At 30.7% G+C, this 22,737-nt stretch overlaps 1 protein-coding gene across 1 annotated transcript in view; it reads left to right on the plus strand.

Annotated features, from left to right (window-relative positions):
* The window catches only part of LOC147073812 (uncharacterized), a 548,328-nt gene that overhangs the window by 341,746 nt on the left and 183,845 nt on the right, over window positions 1-22,737 (plus strand). The window contains exons 2-3 of the mRNA XM_085944694.1: window positions 1,029-1,303; window positions 6,619-7,402. Of these exons, the coding sequence (XP_085800820.1) occupies window positions 1,268-1,303; window positions 6,619-7,402 (820 nt within the window). The 5' untranslated portion in view covers window positions 1,029-1,267. The remainder of the gene's footprint in view (window positions 1-1,028; window positions 1,304-6,618; window positions 7,403-22,737) is intronic.

Consider the following 22,737-nt stretch of genomic DNA (forward strand, 5'->3'; position numbering starts at 1 on the left):
GTTCTTCCGTTTATTACTATTTTTTTATTAGCCAGAATTAGATATTACCTATTTTGTTATACATATGATATTTTGTTCGGTTTTTTAAGGTCAATTTCGTTATTATATTATTTGCACAGAGTTCATTATATTGCGTAGTCGTCAATGACATGCCAATCTGTTTAAGAGGTGTTGCCATCACATGGACAGAAGTCATCAAACCAAAACCTGTTATATAAAACTTAATATAAACGATACCTCAAAAATAATTAAATACACATAAAAATACTTAATTAAATAAATAAAAAACAGAAGATACTCCTAAATTTGTCTTTATTATACATTAAAATTATTGTTAGATAATTAAATTTGGCACTGGGACAACTGGGCGTAAGGACAAGTGGGTGCCGCACTATCAAATGAAATAAATAGACGTTCGTTACGATTTAATACAGAAAGTAGGCGAGGAAATTTAATACGTTTCTTAGTTTTAATTGATTATACTTTTAACACAATGTTTTTTTTATTGCGGATTAAGAATTATTAGGCCTAACGCTTCAAATTAAAATAAAATAACTCTTTTCTAGTTGAAACTTAAACATATGCACAATTAAATCATTGTTTCCGTGTATATTCAAATTCTCACTAAGTATGAAATACATATTTTAAAAGTACCCATAATTCACGAACGTCTATTTATTTTCGAATTTCATTCAATTGCATAGTGCCCAGTTGTCCCAGCGCCGAATCGTCCTACACCTTTAATGCCAACCATTAAACATACTTTTATACATTAGAAAGATAATTTAAAATAACCATGCGTTTTATAAAGATATTGTATTAAAACTAAATAAATTTTGAATTATTCATATAATGAGAATAAAATTCAAGATAATATTATTTACCTTATAATATTTTATACAAAATAAACATTAAACGGTGAAATATAAATCTAAAAAGACATCAATGTGTTTTAATATACAAATTATTCTTAAACTACAATAATAAATTTTATGACAGTGATTTTACTCTGTGTTTTCTTTTTATAGGTATATAAACATATGAGGTAAAGCCTTCATTGTACAAAGAAAATACGAGTACTAATACAAGTGTTTCAGGAGTCGGTAGACCAGTTAATTGTGAGTTGTGTTCACAAAAGTGTTTAGTGATTTAAGTCATTATGAGTGATTAAAAGTTAGGAAGTGTTTCAGGGTAAAGTCCCGATGTGCGGGACGGTGGTTGCGAGTGGGTGGGCAGGCTAGCATGGCCCCGGAACGCCCTGCCCTCCATGGCGCTAGTGCGCCGCCTACTGGGTGACGCTCAGGTGAGATTATATTTTGAAAATTAATAATTCACATATTTATATAATAGGTATATCGTAATTGTCAACGTTATGATCGTCAGTGACTTTCATCTTGCGCCGTATCAATTAGAAAATTTGCGACGAGAATACTATCTACGAGAAAATCTCTTTACTTAGATTGTTCGGTATTTTTGTATTAGCTTTTGTTACCTGTGACCAAAGCAACTTGTGCGTTACCCATAAGGTGGCCATCATCATCATCATCATCATCATCAGGGGCCCAACAACCCGGTGTGGGTTCTGGCCTCCTCCAACAGCTCCCTCCACCTGTCCCTATCCAGTGTGGCTTCTTTCCAATTTGGTACCCCCAGAATACGGCAGTCACTGGCAGCTCCATCTAACCAGCGAATCTTTGGCCTCCCTCTTCTTCTACGTCATATTGGATTGCTGGACATCACTCTCTTTGCCGGTTCATTGTCATTCATACCCATAAGGTGGCCATTAGATATAATTAGCATATTATTTAAATGAAGTAATTAAATATTAATTAAAAAGTCCGCAGCAAATTTTGCTTATATATTGTATTCGTCTCTTCTATGGGTACTTCTAAGTTATTATCATGTAAATTCAATCAAAAAATCAAAGCATTTCTTTTAATTATTATGAACCATTCCCAAGCTTTTTTCTATAAGATGGTTCAGTTATTAAATATAGCTTTTAGAAATCAATCAAAGCACTCTTGAGTTCATGGAGAACTCAGTCCTGGGTAACAGTTCCTAGACCTTAAAATACTGATGTTTGATGTTGATATGTGGTTTGGTCGGTCTAATAACATCAATGTATAATTTTCGTCAGTCAATATTCATATACCAATTTCAATTTCGTTCGTTATTACATATAAAGTTACGTATTTTGCATATTATGAGACAAATAATATAAATTCTCAATTTAATACTTCAATAGATTCCATTGCAATAAAATATGTATGAAATTCTAGCGAATGATCTATCATAAAAAAAACTGGTCAATTGGGGATGCCAAATCAGCAAATCCCAGAATCCATAAATAAAACATGCAAAAACATGTGGATAGATCCCCGTCATAACGCATTCTTAGATAAAAGAAACCTTGATTTGTCAAGACGCCTCTGGGCAGAGATGAGTTAATGCTGATATTGAGGTTAAGATCATGCCACGTCATGGGTAAACGATTTTAAGTTCTCATAAGGAGAAGTGAAACAATCGCAGGTCTGGGATTAACGCGAAGCTCAGAAAGACATTGTATAAATTGTGGTACAATTACCAAAATTTGAGCGACAGAGTAAAACAAGAAGACAAGTACTGAAATATGTTCTGACATTGTAAATTTAATGACAAAAGAGTTCGATAAAATCGTATTTTTAAACATAATAATTAGAAGCATTGTATAAACAATAAATCAGACAAGAATAAGTGATATTATGACAGCATGTTACAGTCAAAGTCTTGATTAAACTATATAATTTATAAAAAAATTCTCTACGTTATTCACACAATACCTACAAATATAAATTTAACTTGACTAGAGATACATGTTGTTCCTCACAGATACTTTTTTTAAACCTTACGCTTTTTCTTTACTGACTCGACAGATTAAACATATTTCTAAAAAAACAATTATTTTTCTTTTGATTCAACAGTTTAAAGCTCGTACAATTTATACAAAAGAAATAACAAGAGAAAGTAACTAAGTATCAAAATAACTTTAGCCAACTAATTTCTTTTGAGTTTTGTATGAAGCAGAAATAATATTATGATGCTATTCTATGCAAGATGTTATGCTATTTATATCTTTTGTACATATTCTGTTAAAATAACTTGGAGCACCTGCAGGGAACATTTTGTTGATTACTTTTCAGTCTGATAAGTAGATAAATACAACAAAATTCTCTACTTTGTTTTAAATATCTACTGTAAAAAAAAGTCAAGTTTTCGCTCAAAAGTGCAATATGCAATTATTCGCAGAGTGAAGTTATATTAATAGAGGTTATCTTTAACCATTAACCTCTTTGCTTTTTATTATAAAACATGCAGTGAAATACAATACAGTTTTTTTTGTAATAAACGAGATCAAGTCCCCGTAATAAACGTAGTTGGTTAATGCATTTAGATTTAGTTTAAGTATACTGCAGTGGCGACGGGTAGAGGTAGGTTGTTAAGATCCAACATAAAGGAGTGCACATTAAACTTTGTCAGTCACACTTATTTGTGTTTTCATTGAACTAATAATATAATTTTCAGATAGTGCTGGTTAGTTTTTTAAGTTAAATTTAACCCAACCTAACCAAACCATAATAGTTTAGAAATATACTATGGGTGATCCTACAAAAATAGTGCAAACTTTTTCAATCATACTTATTTGTTTTCTAATGGATTTAAGTTTTGTACTATTAACTTAAATGGAATAGTACAAAATTTTAATCCATTACAATTTAAATTACATCAAGTACCTTCAGACGATAGTATTAATATTATTTGTTTTCGTTGAATTAAGAATACATATTATAGATGGTGTTAGTATTTTTTTTAATTCATTAATATTCTTCTATTGTTGTGTATGGTTTAATGGCATAATTTTAGATATTTTATAGATAAATGAATACTTTTTGACTATATCTACTATGGCTTGCATTAGGCAGGATTTAATTGAATTTCAAAAACTAATAAACACTATCTACACATTGTAGTCTCAGTTCAATGAAAACAAATACGTTTACCTGACAAAGTTTAGTGTGCACTATTTATGTCGGATATTAACAGCCTACCTCCATCCTTTGCTACTGGTATACTGTAATTAGATGACCAACTTTCGATAGAAGACACCAGCAGAAGTAGAAGAATATTTATATTATATAAGTACATTCAAAGTTAAAGTTAATCTATGAAATCACAATACAAAATGATTTTTCTGACGATTTTATTAGTATACCTATGCCTGTATGATTTATATGAAATATTATTAAAATATTATTTAACCTATTCATGGAGACAAATAATTGATGTATTAAGTAATCTTATACAAACGTACTGAATATCTTACATTGTAAGATTTTGTTATGGATTTATAGAATAAGAGGCTTTGACGTTATCTTTGTGATAATAATTAATGATCACTTTGTTAATAAATTTTTACTTAGGTACAATACACATTACGCTATCTATATGTGGTAAAACATGGCCTTTGAAATACATAATCTGTCTCTAACCATTTTGATAATTTCAATTAGGTACTGGGAGTAACGTTTTTAGCATAATTTGCAATTTAATAAAATTTATTGATAACTTTCATTTTAAAAAATCAATACGCATCTAAGAATATTCTCATATTCTTTTATCATTTTTAGTCAAAAAGTAAACTCACGAATTAAAAAAACTTTATTAAACACACGTTTTTTGGAAATCCAGTTTTATTAGTACATCGAATTTTATGGATATGTACTCGTAGTTTGAGTTTTTTTAAAGGGTGGCAAAATAGTTTTTTTAAATTTCGTACTATTAATAATTTTTTTGAAATTCATAAAACATCGATTTTTATTTTAAAAAAAATGTGTTTTTATTTATAACAAATTGAAATTTGATGCAGTCACAACACCAAAGCTCGAATCGATATAAGTAAAAAGGATTCATTCATATTTTCTGAAAAAATCTATGATTTTAAAATTAGAAACAAGACATATTTAAATTATGAATTTTTCAAAAAAGATTTTGTCATCTTCTAAAGACCTTTAAAACTACATTTTAGTGAAAAATATATAAAATACAATATACTAATCATCCTTACAAAAATGCATATTTTATGTACGTAGTCTTATTCTAAATTGTAAGTTTATTTTTAAACAAAATATAAACCTTTTTATTAGATACGTATTGATTATTTAAAATCAAAATTATCAATGAAATATAAAATTAAACAGATGTTTTCAAATTAACTTGCAAAGGCGTTGCGATCATCCTTTTATAGTCTGACGCTAGGGATACTACAGCCAATAATCTATCAAATATATAGAAAGGGCAACATGATATTTTTGTTGAAATACTGAAGCATATACAGATCAATGAGAAAACAGTATAAAATCATAAGCTTTCACTATTACTAATTATTGTATGTACAGTCACAGTCATAATGTTACGTATAGATTGTTAATCGTGGTGAGTATTATATTATTTTCAATGTTATACAATGATACATTTATTATTTTATTCACTATTACGCTGGTGTCTAATTAAATAGCAAAACGTGACGAAAAATTTAATACCCATAATATAATTTAATTTACTGTACATATTCGTTTAAATAGACTTTTTAAAAGTGACTCTCACTGTGTCAAGTATTCAAATAATATATACTACCAGTATTCAAGTATGCGTACAAAATATGGGCTCTCAATGTAAGAAAAGTCCACAAGTCGCATGAAAATTTGCATTTTTAGTATAACGCGAAAAGACCACAAAATAAACCAAAGCATAAGAAGACTGACAAGTATGCGATATCATAGAGGTAGCCAAGCAATTGGCTAAACACCTCGCTTACAAATGCCTACGTCCAGTAACAGTTGTATCCGAGGAGCACTAAACGACCACAGGGATGCTCTAAAACCCCCTGGATAGACAAAAAGTTCGGTTAATGTACATAGCAGTGAATAGCTAGGAACCAAGAACAGTGTAGGGATATTATATTACATAATCAGCTTTATGGGGGTAGGAAAAATCATCAAAAGATACGCATTTGTTGTGTTGTTCCCGACTGTAGTGACCGTGTCAATCGTCGCCGACTTGCGGCACACATATCTGTGGAAGAAGCAAAACAATCAGTTGAATGTTATAATCCCTGCGCAAGACTGCTTTCGGCATTTACGGCAGCTAACTAGGGTTAGAAAGTATTGAAATATTAACACTTATTGTAACAATTACAAGAAGTTAGCCGTCTGAACTATCAAAACTGTCTATCTTACTCTTAAAATTATCACAGCCAAGAGAAGTGCTGTTAAAACATAGCACTTATTGTAATAATTACAACTAACATATTTTAATTGTTATAATAAGTGCTAATACTTGGATACTTTTTTACCTAGATAGCGTCCGAAAGGAGTTTTGTGTATAGAATAGATGCGCTGGTTAGTGATGATAATAGTTTCTTTTAAATTTATGATCTATGTCTCAATATTGTACAGGAAGATTAGGTTTTGACTGAGCAAACTTTGATCTATTATGATATAGCACTACTTGTGTTAAAAAAATTGAAAAAAATACTTTTTAAATATTATGCAATCTCATTAATATTTTCATTTTTTGTTTCAGGCGAAACTGCGAAAAATGGTCGACGACAATCTGCAAGTGGCGTCTCGGGCCGACTGCGACCTGTCCATCGACAGGCCTGAGCCAGCGGATCCCCTAATAACCCCCGCAACCGACGCCTCGACCCCCCTCACAATATCGGATGGAATCAGCCGTCCAGGGGGCTCTCCTTTGAGACCCCAAAACTCGAAATACTACACCAGCTCTTCATCATACTTAGACAGCGAGAAAAAAGCCTCCCTTGCGCTAGACCGAAAAATCAACTTCGGAAACACCCTGTCAAATTCAACGGAAGCAAAACCAGTAGCAAATAACACATCGACAATTAGCAGAAATAGTTCGCTCGAAAAAAACATCAACGGTACATCAAACGATGCCAATAATTATCATTTAGACAGAGATTCCATACCTGGAACAAGTAGAAGTGCAAGATTATCACTGAGTAATAGACAAAGTAGTAGATCAAGTTTCGCGGATAGATCTAGTTGCAGTGCCATTAATGAGATTGATAATGAAAATATTAATGATATCGAAAATTTAAATGTAAATAATGATAGTAATGGTGAATTTGAAAGGAGGGCTAATGGAGGTAATTCGCCGGCGGGGTACCAGCAAAATGGCGGCGGTGACAGGGCATCGTACGCGGAGATAATAGTTCCGATTAATAAGTACGCGGATCGGAATATTCTGGATGCTGATAGCTCCGATGCGGAAGATGAAGCGGTGCCTTCGGAGAACGGGAGCGGAACATCGCCGAGAGCTACAGATCCTGGATGTCCAGAAAACGGTTAGTAACTATTTAATAATATATTAAGATAACAACCATTTATTTATTTATTTATTTAAAAAAGACACGTTGAGTACATAATAAATTATTAACTCAGGACGTACACAACATGACATTTAGAATAAAAATTACAAGTAATCAGTTAGAGAAAAAATAAGGTAGAAAAAAAAAACAAAGCAAAAAATAGTTATAATAGTGTATAGCTTATTTTTGTTTTACCTTATAATTTATATAAAAAAGATTTTATTTGAATCGAAAAAAATGTAGCGAGTCGGGACGTGACTGTGACTGAAAAAGGCAGCGAGTAAAAGTATTTGAAGATTGTGGTGTTGCCTCAGGGCGTACGAAGGAAGCCCCGTTCTAAGTGCAAGCTTAAGAGAGATGTTTATACCAGCAGAGGCACCTAGTGGAAAAATACAAAGCTTGCAATTTGAGACATTTTTTTGATAATTTACAATTTCAACTGTAATAATTAATAAATACGTAGCTATCTGAAAACATTAAAAAAAAATATTTTTTTAAGACAAAGATAAACAAACTAACAATTATTGTAATAAAAATGTTATAAAATGTGAATTTGTCACAGAACCACATCTTGTTATTACATTATATTTTATATATCAAATTTTAAGCTTCATATTTTTCCGCTAGGTGCCTCTGCTGGTATAAACATCCCCTTAAGAGCGATGTTGCCATCGTAACGGTATTGTGAGTAATATACAATAAATTGTACGCACGGGTAGATTCAATTGTTACCTAATCACTGCGATATTGAAGGGCAATAATGACAAAAAAAAACAATAATTAATATTATGTTTTGTTTATATTATACACTTTCGCTACAAATTTTATATTGTTTGATAAAACGAATAAGTCCTTTCTTTAAACTTTTGATTAATTTTAGTTTATAGCCAAAAGAATTTAAATATCATAAAATGTGATCAATTTTCCGTAAACTGGGTTTAGTCATTTTAAGCATCTTGACAAAATCATGCATTTTCCAAACATGATTAAAGCGTATCCTATCAGACACTTTATTTTCTAATTTATTATAAATGATAACTATTTCACGCGTATTTTAATAAATTAAGATGTGTTAGTGCTTTTTACGATCGACGCCCTACTGCTATATTTGTATCAATAGAACTAAATAGTTGTTTTAGAAATAGTAAATAAAGTAATATAGTAAGTAAAGAGAACAGGTTTTCAACTAGAATTTTTAAAACAATAATTTATATTCATTTGTCATAAGCATAATTTTGAATTACATCACCACCAATCTATTAATATTTTCTTTTATTTTCTATGACTTGTTCTTCGCCATTTACCTACAAATGCGTATTCAACAAAGGAATTTAAATTTTTCACTGTATTCAAAATGAAATTAAATTCATAGAATATTATCCTATATACCGATTCTCACGTACATCTTAAAATGCGAGGACATTTTTAATTTGAAAAATCTTTTGACGATTTTCTGGTTGGTTTTCTGAGCACGCCTCAAGTCTCACCGATTTTTCAGCGATGCATTTTCTTCTTTTTCATTCTGCATCGCGGAAATGTCAGCCCAGATTGTGAGAATATTTTCCCGAATGTCGTCTTTAGAGTAATGGCTTTCAAACCACCTACTCGCTTACATAATATAATTTATTTTAAATGTGTGTAAAAAGATTTCTCTTAACGATTAATCATAAAATTACATGTTCAGAGAGATTCTAAGCGAGGAACATAATATAAGCAATATTAATTGTAGATATCATTTTTACTCCATAAATAAGAATATAAATAACCTGTTCGTTACTTGTTTAGTAAAATGCTAAAGATATTTCTAGTTTTTGTGTGCCTTCTTTTATCTGAAGTCAGCCATCTTAAGGTAACCTTTTTAATTGCTACCAGAAAGAAACAATTTTTAGTAAATTGATTATTTTTGGAGTGCATCAATTATTAATGTTAAAAAATATCGAAAAAAGTCAAATAACGGTAGTGATTTAACAAAATTCGTAGCCTACTTGAAGTAAGACATGCCTGATATATCATAAAATAAAAATTTCCATTAAATTATAAATAAATAATTACAAGATAAAAACAACTTTTTATATACAACGTTTTTATATTTTCTGTTGAATCATATAATCTTGACTTGACTAGCATAAGCGATCAAAAAAAATTTACTTGATAGAAATAATACTGAAATGTCATTTTGACATGTCATATTGCTTTCCATAGTAATGCACGTATATTATATTAATAATTTAGTTGCTAGGACCCCAGACTAGCAACCAATAATGGTGTCGAAATAACTTTTCATACAAAGCAGAATTAACTGAAAATAAATTCAATTCTACTTAAAGATGGCTAAAGGTATCAAAAATGCACTGGCATCGTGTTCTGATACATTCTAAAAGTTTCAAATGTCTAGCTAGTCGGGAAGTTAGTTAAAAATCGATTGTAAGAATTGTACCGGACAAATAAGAATACGAGCTATGAAAAACGTTCTAATAAAAAGTACATCAAAAATAAAATCAGCATAGGTATATAAAAAGAAGGTACACAAAAAAACATCTAATGTAATGCGTGAGTACCCGAACGAAGATATTTAACATGTCAATAGACAACCTATGCGGAAGAGACTAAATAAGCATTGTAGAAGAATAAATATTGTGGGACTACTGCCAAAAGTTGATAAATCCCGAATTAAGGTTATGGAGTTATTGCAATTTGAAAGTTTGACATGCCCTCGAAAATCAGGTATTATGCTAATTTCTTTGTGCTTTATGAGCATGTTCCATATATCAAGATGATCTCGATTTTTTTCTAACATACATATTTAAACATATGCATATAATCCGTTGTTAACTCTAAATATCTAAATTATCGACTTATATTTGGCAGCAACTCCACGAAAGTTGGTTTTATAAATCATCAAGAAAAGAGTTACAATTTTTCATATACCTAGTGGAGACATGAAATTGGATCATACTCGAGACTAGGGAATCCAATCCCGAGCCAAAATTCTGATCCCGGGATTTCGGGATACAATTTGACAATCCCGGGATTGGCATTTTTTTCCAATGTTAATATAAAAAAAAATATATTTACAAATAACATTAATAAAATCGGTCAAAAATAAATCTAGTATAATTTATACTATTTAAAACATTTATTGTTAATATTGTATACGTTCAATCTTGGAAATACATAAGTTTAATGGAGTAAATAATATTGTAATATAAATAATAATGTGAATTTAATATGACATTGCTATTTCTGATAGTAAAGACGTTAGCGAGATATAAAATAGTAAAGCAAATCATGGTGTACTTATGGCTTTTCCGCTTCATAAATCTAATTAGTCAGTCAAATATGAAACTGCTGTAAAACGTATGAGTTCATGGTAGAATTACTTTGTTAATACTGCTAAGCATTGTTTTTTTCCAATCTTTCTAATTTTTATTAATTCATGTGAAAAAATAAAATGAATCGGCAACTTACACATGGGTATAAATCAAACTTCATTCAAACTCAGTTTATTTCTAATGTAGTTATTTTTTATTAAAAGTATTTTTCCGTTATATTTTCGTTTTTATTTTATTTTCCATAAAAATTGATAAAAAATCAATCCTGAAAGCTTCGGGATTATGTTTATCAATCCCGGGAATATTTAGGTATCGAAAATAGCTCGGGATCCCAGGATTGAAATCCCTACTCGGGACAATCAAAGATTGAATTTACAGTTTTAAACATAGCCAGTCATGTTATTTTGTAATAAATAATCATGTAGATAGTTTGTGAATACTTCATTATCACTATGACTACCAATACGCACAATTTTTTTATTGATCTATCATAAACCAACCCACGCCTACGTTTGTTATATTTATAATAAACAAGAATATTGTTATCTAGGAGTAGAAGACAAAAAAAAACAATTAATACCAAACAAATCCCATTCCAATATTAATAAGACAACACAGAGCCCTTCAGTGGAAATAAAATATAATAGAAATATCGTTTCGTAGTAGATTTCCAATAATTCAGAATAACAATAATTAATCCGACGCGATCTTGTTAGCGAATAATTATTATTATTTCAGCCGACCATAGACGAAATAATAATATACCTTTCAAACACACAACTGGTAAAACTTCGCCGACTGAATTGAAAACTAAACTTAGTCCCACGTAGATATTAATACAATGGCGCGTATCACAACAGACGTTCCACATTCAAAATTATTTACTATACTATTTCATGTATTATGGATACCTTACCACAGTCTAAAAATATGTCATTGTTGATTTAGTAATTTTATTAAATTAGTAAAAATATGACAACGTAAATCATCAATAAACTAGGGGTGCAATTATCGCGTGACGAATGTTGCCATATTGCTTATATCTAAAAATTGTATTTAAATTTAATTGAACTATGTACTTAAAAAACTACTTGTAAAATTATTTACATTCCATAGAATTGACATGGGCAATGATGCCAATTAGTATTTGTACCAAATTTCACTTACCCGCGGCCCATCTGCAGGTATAATAGCAAAATGTTGCATCGGCACTGCTTTTTTATTCGTTTCGTCTAGTCGCTCGACCGCATTGTCCCGACATGGTCACTCTTGTGTGCATGGAAAAGAATTGCAACATTGTTGACGTTTTCGATATGTGACCGTGTCCCAGTCGAGACGATTGTGCCACCGAGTTAAGACTAATAAAGAGATAAGAACACAAACCACGCAGCGACTCGTCAAATCTAATGTTAAAAAGCGATGATGGCCATGGCTTGGTCTCAAACACGTGCTACGGATACCTCAATAGAGTCAAAACTAAAACTACACTTTGAGAGGATTTATTACTTACTTACTTCGACTTGTCACGTCCCAGTGTAGGAGTATAGGATAAACACAAGTTTGCGCCACTTCACTCGGTCCATCGCTACGTCTCGCGCTACCCGCCATGTGAGATCTGCAGTGTATGGATCGCTTTTGTAACACCGCTGCATGATGAAGGAGGGATTCTTAGGATTTATTAATCATTAAGCACCTTTTTTACACAACTCTGTCTTTGGCCACGTCACTATGATTTTAATTATACCTATAAAATCGTGGTCATGATTTGCTTAGAATCAGGCGTGCACACAAGGAGACAAACATACAAATTATTCAGCTGAATGGAATAATATTACTTTTTCGTCGGAACGTCATGCAGTAAGTATACGTCATTAGAATTTATTGATCAGCGCTTTCAACCATTGTTATCTTATTTCTTCTCGTAATCTAGTAAAACTGTTTTTTTATTCGTTTTTCTCATAAAGTTAACTTTCTATGAACAAAATATCACCTGCGGGCAATTTCGTTTAGTGTTGATTAAAATGATAATATTATAATAAATACTTACACTAGCTCAATTATTATGTTATATTATACTTAATTTTTTATCGCTAAACTCAAAGTGTAGAGTGTATAGGTTTGTAGAATGTACCCGGATATTTAGATTTTACCCCCCGTTCTCTCCAACCGCTGTAAAAACAAATAATAAATTATTATATTATGGATTTTATAATACTTGTGAACTCTTTCATTGATATCGTTTGTGTCCGGTATTACCTTCCTTGGATTAATATGTGTTTTATTCTATATAATCACCATTAAATTCATATATACATGTAAGAATTTCATACAATTTACTGCAGGACTACCGGGCTAAGTGTAATTTGTAAAGTTTTATTTGAGTCTGCCAACGGTGGTTTTGTTAAACCGTTATCTACGTAGACCCACCATAGAAAATATTCCCTCCATAATAAAATCCCGTCGGCGGCCCATTCTTCAAACCATTTTAATTGAGATCTCTTTTATAATTGGTGCTAATGGAAATTTGGCCTCTTTTGAGCTCCGTTCTATGACTACGTAACTTTATATTATACCTTCGTTGTGTCCCGAAACACTTGACTCTGCTTAACTGTCGGTTAAAAATATTAAAATACAAAAATTTTCTTTTCTCTGCATTTTGAAAAATTGTTATCATACCCTACGGCTAAAATTATATTTTAATTAAAATAAATGGAAATAAGCCAAGTGGTATCTATATTAATTTACTTCGTTAAAGAAACAAAATAAATTTACGAGTCTAAAATATATACACTTAAGTGTTGTAGAGTGGAAAATTAAAGAGTCCTTCATAATTATCGTGAAAAAGGATATAGACAAAAATTTTAACTTTTTCACATTTTTATAACAATTATCAAGTTCCAGTGAACTGCAATACGTGCAAATTACACGTAATCGCCAGAATTAAATTTTGATGCAGTTAAGATAATTTAGTCGCTTGGAGTCATAACTCATAACTGACATTTTTCAATTTTGGCAAGAAATTCTAATGGCATTTAATCCATCTAAAGAAAAATAGTTGGGTATTACTTTAAAACTTGTTGACTGTTGGTGTGATAACTCACATTTTTCAATAAATAATGTGAGTTCTGTCACAAAGACCTTTATAACCAATTAGGGAGCTCTATTTCTCATATTATCGTGCTGTGTGTCTGCAACCGTAATACTATTATATATATATTTAAAAAAAAAATGTAAATCGACTCACTCGCTGATTACCATTCAAGGTAGTTCAATATTTTACAACGTTTTTATTGGCTCGTATTCTTGTTTGTCCGGTGATTGTTTGCCATTACCAATGCATTCTTTTAATACTTTTAGCCATTTTTAAGTAGAATTGAATTCATTTTCAGTTAATTCTGTTTTGTATGAAAAGTTATTTCGTAAGACATCCGTAATCCAATCCACTGTTATTGGTTGCTAAAGAGGTGGTCCTAGCAACTAAATTATTAATATATACGTGCGTTACTATGGAAATCAAAATGACATTTCTGTATTCTATATTTGTTTGTTTGTATGTTTTTTATTTACTTCATATCAAGTACAAGTTTGAGCATATTGAGCATAATAATTCAACAGAAAATTTAAATTGTTGTATATAAAAAGTTCTTTTTATCTTGTAATTATTTCTTCTAATTACAAAAAACAGTACTCTGGTGGTTTTTTGCGATTATCTCACAACTATATTTTTGGAATATGTGAGTTATGACTCTAGGCAACTCAAATTGCACTTGCAATACGCCGCAAGTGAAGTGTAATTTATTTGAAATCGTACACATTTTGTAAAATGTAAATATGCAGCAAGAGAGAGAATCGTTCAAATTCCATTTCCTGCAGGAATGACAGGCATAAAAGCTTGATTATAAACACTGCCTGCTATCTCTGTGGCTGCTTTGCTACATCCAGAATACGTGACACGAAGACATGTAATGTCTTCGTTACCTTGTTTATTATATTGACTAAGTGAGCGTGTCGTGTTTTCATATCATATGCCATTATCACGTATCATTCTCTTCAAGAGAATAGCACAATGCATTATTTACAATATTATTAATTCGTGAAACTATACACTGAAAAGGTATTAAGGTATTTCGATAGTTTAGTACTCAAATTAAAGATTTTTTGTTAATAGGTAATGTATTAACTAACCTTCCTTCAAAAAAAACGATTCGGAACCTTTTTTGGTATCCAAAACTCTTGAAACAGTTTGTAAAATTTTGGGAAACCCCTACCTGGTTGACATGACGTTTTAACGCATTGAAAGAAAAAAATATCGACAACAGTTTACTACAAATGCTACAACAAAAAAATGCTTATTAAAATTAAATTATGTTTAATTATAATTATGCTTAATTTTAAATAAAATATAAATTATAATTATGTTTAATTTTAATATTTAAAAAAAATGTGTAGGTATATAAATACAGTAGAACTTCGATATAACGGACTATTCTGCGGGTAAAGGTTGTCCGTTAAAGCCGAAAGTTTGTTATATAAAAGTAGGTTTTCCGAATGCATTTGTTATTAAAAAAAAAACGTCAAAATACAAATACAAAGCCAGTAAAATTTTCATAAATGAATTAAAAATATTATGTGATTTTAAACAACTAGTAAACAATGATTAGGTAGGTATAATAAACTAAAATTTAATTGCAGCAGATTTCAATTCAACTGCCGGAACCGGAAACTCACTAGAACGTTGCTGTGTGTACTAACTATGTACTTCAATAATGCTTCTTGAATTGAAGTTTCACATACCAATTTCATACGTTTTCTGGGATTACTGTTCAAACTTACATCACAAAATTATATTAACGCAAATTTGTTTATTTTGTCCGTGTTTTTTTTTAAATTTTCGAAATAGTTTGCTTTCTTATGCCATGTTGCTTACTTATTAATATGCGATACACCACATACACTCCAGATTCCAGCTTTTGTACGACTTCTAGTTTTAAAAATATTTTCATTAATACCATAATAACAATTCATATGTTACGCCGAATGTGTGAAATTGCGTATTACATAACATCGGCAAAAATTTTCCTATTCCATGAAAAATGCAAGCCCGTTGCCTTATTCATGAATTAGGCAAAATATCTGCCGAGTGCGTGAATTCGGCAGTATTTTTTCTGTCTAGTTCATGCATTGGGCAAATTAGATAGTAGCGCTATGGTGGTGTTTTTTTGCAACTAAACCAAATATGTCAAATGCTTATGCATTGGTCAAAATAGATGGTCGCGCTCCGCTGGTGTTTTTTGCAACTAATCAAACTAACCAAATGTGTCAAACGTCATTGATTATAAAAAAATATACCAATCAATAACTACAATGACGTTCATATCCATTTTTTTTTTTTTTTTTTCGACCATGTCCGATCCTGATAGGATCATATGGAGTGGAGGTTTGTATTGACAGATTTTGTTTTTTACGAGAAATGGATGTCAGCCACTTGCTCAACCTATTAGGTCCATACCCTGACACACACAAATTGAAAAACAATTTTTGTACTTGCCAGACCCAGGATTCGAACCTGGGACCCACGGCTTTGTAGTCCAACGCTTATGCCGCGCGGCCACCGTGGGCGATTTACTATGCCCAAAAAAATCTAGAACTATAATAATATGATAACGGAAGAATTTTATTAAAAGGTATTTTCGCGATTTGATTCGTGCTTGGGTGTCAGGCTATGGTCGACTGTTTGTTTGTGATAGTATGATTTGATAGCTTGTTGACCTTGTTAGCTAACCTCAAAATAGACATTCAGTTGAATTCAAAATTAAAAAACCTAACCTAACATAACCTAATAATAATAATATTATATTATGTCCAACTATAACTAATAAAACCATCCGTATTAAATTTACCCTTTTTACTGTCATGTTGACAGTTAAAGAATTCTATACCCCGCCAAATTCACGCACTCGGCAGATAGATTGTCTAATTCATGAATAATGCAAGTCCGTTGCCTTATTTATGAATTAGGCAAAATATTGCCAATTTCGTGTAATACGCAATTTCACACATTCACTGTAACACATACATATATAATCAAAAAATAATAGAAAGAAAAACATATGTTATTTAAAGTCAAATCCTTTTTAGCGTATAACATTTTCAATCCTAAATTATAATAATAATATAGATCCTTAACACAGTGAAGGTTGTATCAACAGAATTGTTACGATAAATGCATGTTAGCCACTTTGTCAACCTATTAGATCCATACTGTGTTCAAACGCACATTAAAAAATAACATGTGAACTATGCCACACCCAAGATTTGAATCCAATATCCTCGACAATATAAGCCGACACTGTAACAACTCGTCAATCGTGACCTACCAAATCTAATTCGGAATCGTCACAATATTAAAATTCCATTTGACACAAATAAAAAGGATTTCTAGTTCACATTAAAACTATGAATTAATAAAAAAATATTTGCATAAGAGAAAATTTTATGATATTAAAATAATATATTATCTTTTAACAATTTCACACTTTATAACTGTTTTTATTGTTAGTTTATCTTTGACTATAAATAAAATATTTTTTGCTTTTAGATATACATTAATTAATGAAAACACTTTACAATTTAAATTAACCATAAATTGTGTCAACTCAGTTTCTATGTCTATTTTGTTATCAAATCTAAATTGTTACATTAGTAGCCATTACAATTCAACGAGGACTTTTGTATGGTCTACATAACGCTAGTTATGTTAAATACCTGAATCACTATTGTCAATTAATTGAATCTAATAAAGTATTTTAATAATATAAACTCGTTAATTACTAATTATGGATAATAATTATATCAACCTTGTTAAACCGTGCTATAACAGTTGTATAGCTTTAATAAAAAAAACTAAATACCTATGTGTGACAACAGAAATAATAAGCGATATGAAATGAGCTTATTATGCTCATTATATGTGGTTATGGAAATATATTATGTCTACGTAGGTAAATAACCCTTTGGTTAATAATTTGTAACAGTTAATGCGTTGTTTCACTTTGTTGAAAGACTTCTTCCACACGTCGCCCCGTATTTTGTTTCAATGTTTCAAAATTCCGCCAAATAATAGCTTACGCAAACAAAATATAATTATATTCTCGAAAAGTGAACTCATCCGGCGATAAATGTGGAGCGCGGGAAAGTTGCTTGTGTACTCGGAGCTTTAAGCTTCGTTAGCAGTAACCTGTCACGTTTGGATTGATTCGGCTTCGTTAATTTAATAGTAATACGAAAACACAATATACTTATAATAATATTCAAATAGCTTTCGGTAAGTCAATAGAATATTATAAGTTAAGAAATACGGTGGTAATGGAAAAGTTATGCGTAATTATAAATTTAGCAAGACTTCATATAGTCGTGTATTATAATTTTACACTTTCCCAATTTTCAAGCCAAAAAAATGCACATGGATTTTCTGTGCAGTTCCAATTAAAAAAAAAACATTATTTTGAATTAAAATGATGACAATATGACAATGTATGAACACAACAAAACGTATTGACAAATAGTTATTAATTAAAGAATACGAGATTATTATATATTGTGGTGGTTTCTTAAAATAGTGATTTAGTAAATCATAAAAAAGATTTATTGGAAGGTTTCAGAATACGTTCTGGTCATTTACTCGCGTGCAGTTATAAACAATTTTATTATCTTATTAACTACCACGCTGGCCGAGCGGCTTACGCGTCGGCTTATGATATCGTGGGGTCCCAGGTTTGAATACTGGGTCTATAAAATACACATATTGTTTTTCAATTTGTGTTTGGAGTCAGAGTATGGTCCTAATAGGCTGAGCAAGTGGCTAACATCCATTTCTCATTAAAAAAAATATTAATACAACCCTCTATTCTACGGAAGCCCATATGATCTTATTATGATCATACATGGTAAAAAAATATTATAATAATAATGCCGGTGTTCAACATGATAGATTGTCTTTTCATAGGCCGTGAAAATGCAAAATGCCGTGGCAAATAGTAGAAATTTGAAATCATTTTCAAACGAATCCGCATTGCAAAGTCAATAAATTTTAGATAACCTAATCAGTAGACCAGAGGCGTCTTTTTTGTTCACTTTCGTAATAATTTATGTTGAAGGATATATTTGAACACAACATTTTTTTAAAATACTTAGAATGTTTTGAACATAACTCCATTTTGGAAAATTGTTCAGGGAATAGAAAAAACAACATAATTTAACAAGCGAGCGGAATTTAACAACTCCAAAAATACATTTGGAAATTATTTTTTGTTTTATAAATAAGCTGCACTATAAATTAATACACTATTTTAGCTTCCCTATTATATATAAATAAAATTTATGTAAAGAGCGGTGTTGTTCCATGTATAGATAAACCATTCTACAGTGGCACCATAGGCGTTCGCGCGTGCATTGAATTGCTTGCGACAATACTAGCAAACAATACCACTACAACTGCAAGCCGCATTTGCCGTACCCAGGGTGTCACTGTAAAACGATTTACCTATACGATATTGAAAATTTGGCATACAGTTGGCTGTTTTGTGTGAAAAACAACAAAGCATTTATTTATAGGTTTAGAATTTTGTGTGAACATAGAAAACATGCTGTATAACAAAATGTCATCAAAATCTCAGTTTTGGTCAAAAGTGCAGTTTCATGGTTTGCAAATATTTATTTTTCAGCAGATTTTTAATTATTTAAAAATGAAATATGACCAAATTAATCAAAATAAGTAATAAACCCAGTTACTACACTGGAGTGTGCCTATGTTTTCATTCGATTGATATGAAATAATTACTTTCTTGAAACAATATGCCAGTGCCTACCACTAAAGTCACTTTAACTAAGTCGCACTACGGTAAGGCGTAATGCTTTGAAATTACAGAGGAGATGTCTATCAAACTACGAGAGAAGTCTATCTATTATTTCGTCACTTCATAATATATCTGACTGAAATAATATATGTCATTGAATGTGATTCATCACTAGAATGATGTCACTACATTTGATTAAATTTCTGATTCACTGCTACATAATATATGACAAATTTGACATCCGATTATGTATTATTAAAAGAAGTCATGCGATTATTCTTCATTCTATGTTTCCCTTCAAGGCAAGTGCGCTATACATAGGTCTAAAATCTAAATTTGAGATAAGTGAAAGGAAAGATATTCGTGTTACTACTCCTTATAAAATAGTAATTTGTTTCAATAATTCAATAAACGTTTAATGATCTCAACAAGTCAACAAGTATTTGTATACTTACCATAAATAATTAGTATTATACTGCCGCATTTGGATTCATACCGTATCATTGGTTTTTATACATTCTAAATGTATTTTTAACTGTCAATGCACAAATTATACATTTAAATTAATGAAAGTACATAATTTTGACTGTAAAGTTTGAGTGATCGGTACCTTAAAACATATATTATATTTTTTCTTTAAACGTAATAAAATTCACAATCTTTAGTAACGTTAATGCATATAATTAATTAGTCTCTAAGAGTGTGTCATTATACCGGTTGAAAGCGATGAGCTTCTTGAGCCGGTCCGATCCTTGGTTGAACCGGTCAGTCATTGCGAATTTGGTTTCTACGAGTGAAAAATTATCAACTCTCGACCGAAAGCATCACATGAAAGCTTGAGCATAATAAATTCGGTCAGAACAGAAATCACGTAAACTGGAACAGCCCCAACACAACTTACAATAGCGTCTCATGATCGCGTGGTATATACCGTACATTTGATGTACTTAAAGATGTAGCACGTACTATTTTCAACAATAAAATTAATAGTCACTCTTCAGAAACTTTCAAACTCAATTATGTTAAATTGCCAGTGATCGTCATCAACGATAAAAATCTTCACAATATATATTAATGTACCTACATAATAGCAATTATAATATATGGAATTCAGGCCAGAACAATATAGAAACAAATATAAACACTCAAATTCATTGATGCGAAAACTTTTAGAAATCATACTATAATAATTATTGAATATGTGGTCATATGGAAAGATGAAATTAATGATTCTTTAATAAATAGTTGGAAAGTATAAATTAAAATGGAAGCTCACACATCGTGATATAAGTAAAACTTGTCGTCCGTCAGCCTACCGGTAGACCACCCAAAAGATAACTGCAACTCAACTTTGAAAAAAAAAATTAATAAAACAGACTTACAAGAGACGGTCTATATTCTATAAGACGAATAAGAAGATGAAGATTTCTTTTACACACCAAAATCAATACCTTTGGGAAGTTTGCACGATTTAAAATGTACAAACTTGTTCGTTAATAATTACATTTCGAAGTTTCTTCGCATAACTCTAATCTACAAATCAGCCGGTTATTAAAACTTATGAAATTGTTACGTAATATTTATTGTAATATTAACCGAGATTTTCTTCTCTAAATTTAAATTCAAATTTTTGATATTTTACTATAAATAGGTATGAACCTAGTAAATTCTTGTCCGTAGATTCATTCATTCGGTATTATACTACATGGATGCTTTCTATTTATACGACGATGTATGTACAAGCAATAAATAGTGACTTCATCTCAGTGACTTCATACGGAAACAAATGGAATATAGAATGAAGAAATAGTCTAAAAATTGTGTAATTTTTCATTATGAATAAGCATATCGTCACTGTTCTGGCAGAAGACACTAATTCGAAAAAAATACATATTGATTTAGTTATACCAAAATGTTCCTTATTTCAAACTTTACCGTCTGAAAATCTTCTTAATAAATAAACAGTCTTTATTTTAAAGTCATCCTTTTTACGATTACTTAATAAACTCACATGATAGACCATTTCAAACATTTTAACAACTTCAAAGTCAAATTACTCAAAACTAGTATTCTCCAGTTAGTGTGTTCTGCCAGAACAGAGACGATATTATCCTAAGGGTAATTTTTAGATATAGAGCCGCTTGAAAATTTATCTATGCGCCCTTAAATTCAGAAATGGTGGGAATAAATTAAACTGTCTATAATAACCGTCTGATTTGATTGGTTTTCAATTTGGACACGTATTTTATAGTGCTGAATACTAATTCATGGTTAAATTTGACATTTTGCAATTGAAATATATCTATTTACCATGCCAAAGTGCGCAATTCATTGAATTTTCTTATAATCATTGTATTATGGTAAATGGTGGCATTAATTGAAAAAACCTTTCTATTTCTATCAAATGGCGAGAAATGGCATTATTAAATTCAATTAAAACGTAATTTGTGCGGCATTTTAATGCCGTATATGGCCTAAACTAGGGGATTTGATTTGTTCCTGCTTTATTTAAGCTATTTTACACGAGAATGGGACAACTGGACTCCAGACAATGGGACGCCGCACTATCGTAGACACGTATACAGAACGTAGACGAGGTATTTTAATCAGTTTCTATCTACTACTTAGTAGTTTTAATTCATTTTACTCTTAACATAATGTATTTTTTATTGCGGATTAAGAATTACCATGCCTAAGGCTTTATATAAAATAATAAAACTCTTTTTTCGTTGGAACTTAAACATATGCACGATTAAATTATTATTTACGTCTGCATATTTACATTCTCACCAACTATTAAATCATAATATAATCATTTAAATATAAATAATAATAATAAATATTTTTTTAAGTACCTATAAGTACTTAACGTCTATTTATTTTAAAATTCCGTTGCGTCCAGCTGTCCCGGTGCCAAATCGTCCTAGACCCATTTTACACGGTATCAATTTATTATTTTCGTCAAAAAAATCAACGAGCCTGAGAGTGAATTCATTCTGATTCAAAGGCAAACTTTTATTTTTAATTCTATTCAAATCGCTTCAGTCTCATTTACTCAGAGCACTTCGTATTTTTTTTAAATTGTATGCTTATACAATGTTTTTTTCCGGAGGAATAAAATAAT

Source organism: Rhyacophila brunnea, unplaced genomic scaffold (assembly GCF_057557595.1).
Source record: "Rhyacophila brunnea isolate RB1 unplaced genomic scaffold, BYU_Rbru_1.0 scaffold_17, whole genome shotgun sequence".
NCBI lineage: Eukaryota > Metazoa > Arthropoda > Insecta > Trichoptera > Rhyacophilidae > Rhyacophila > Rhyacophila brunnea.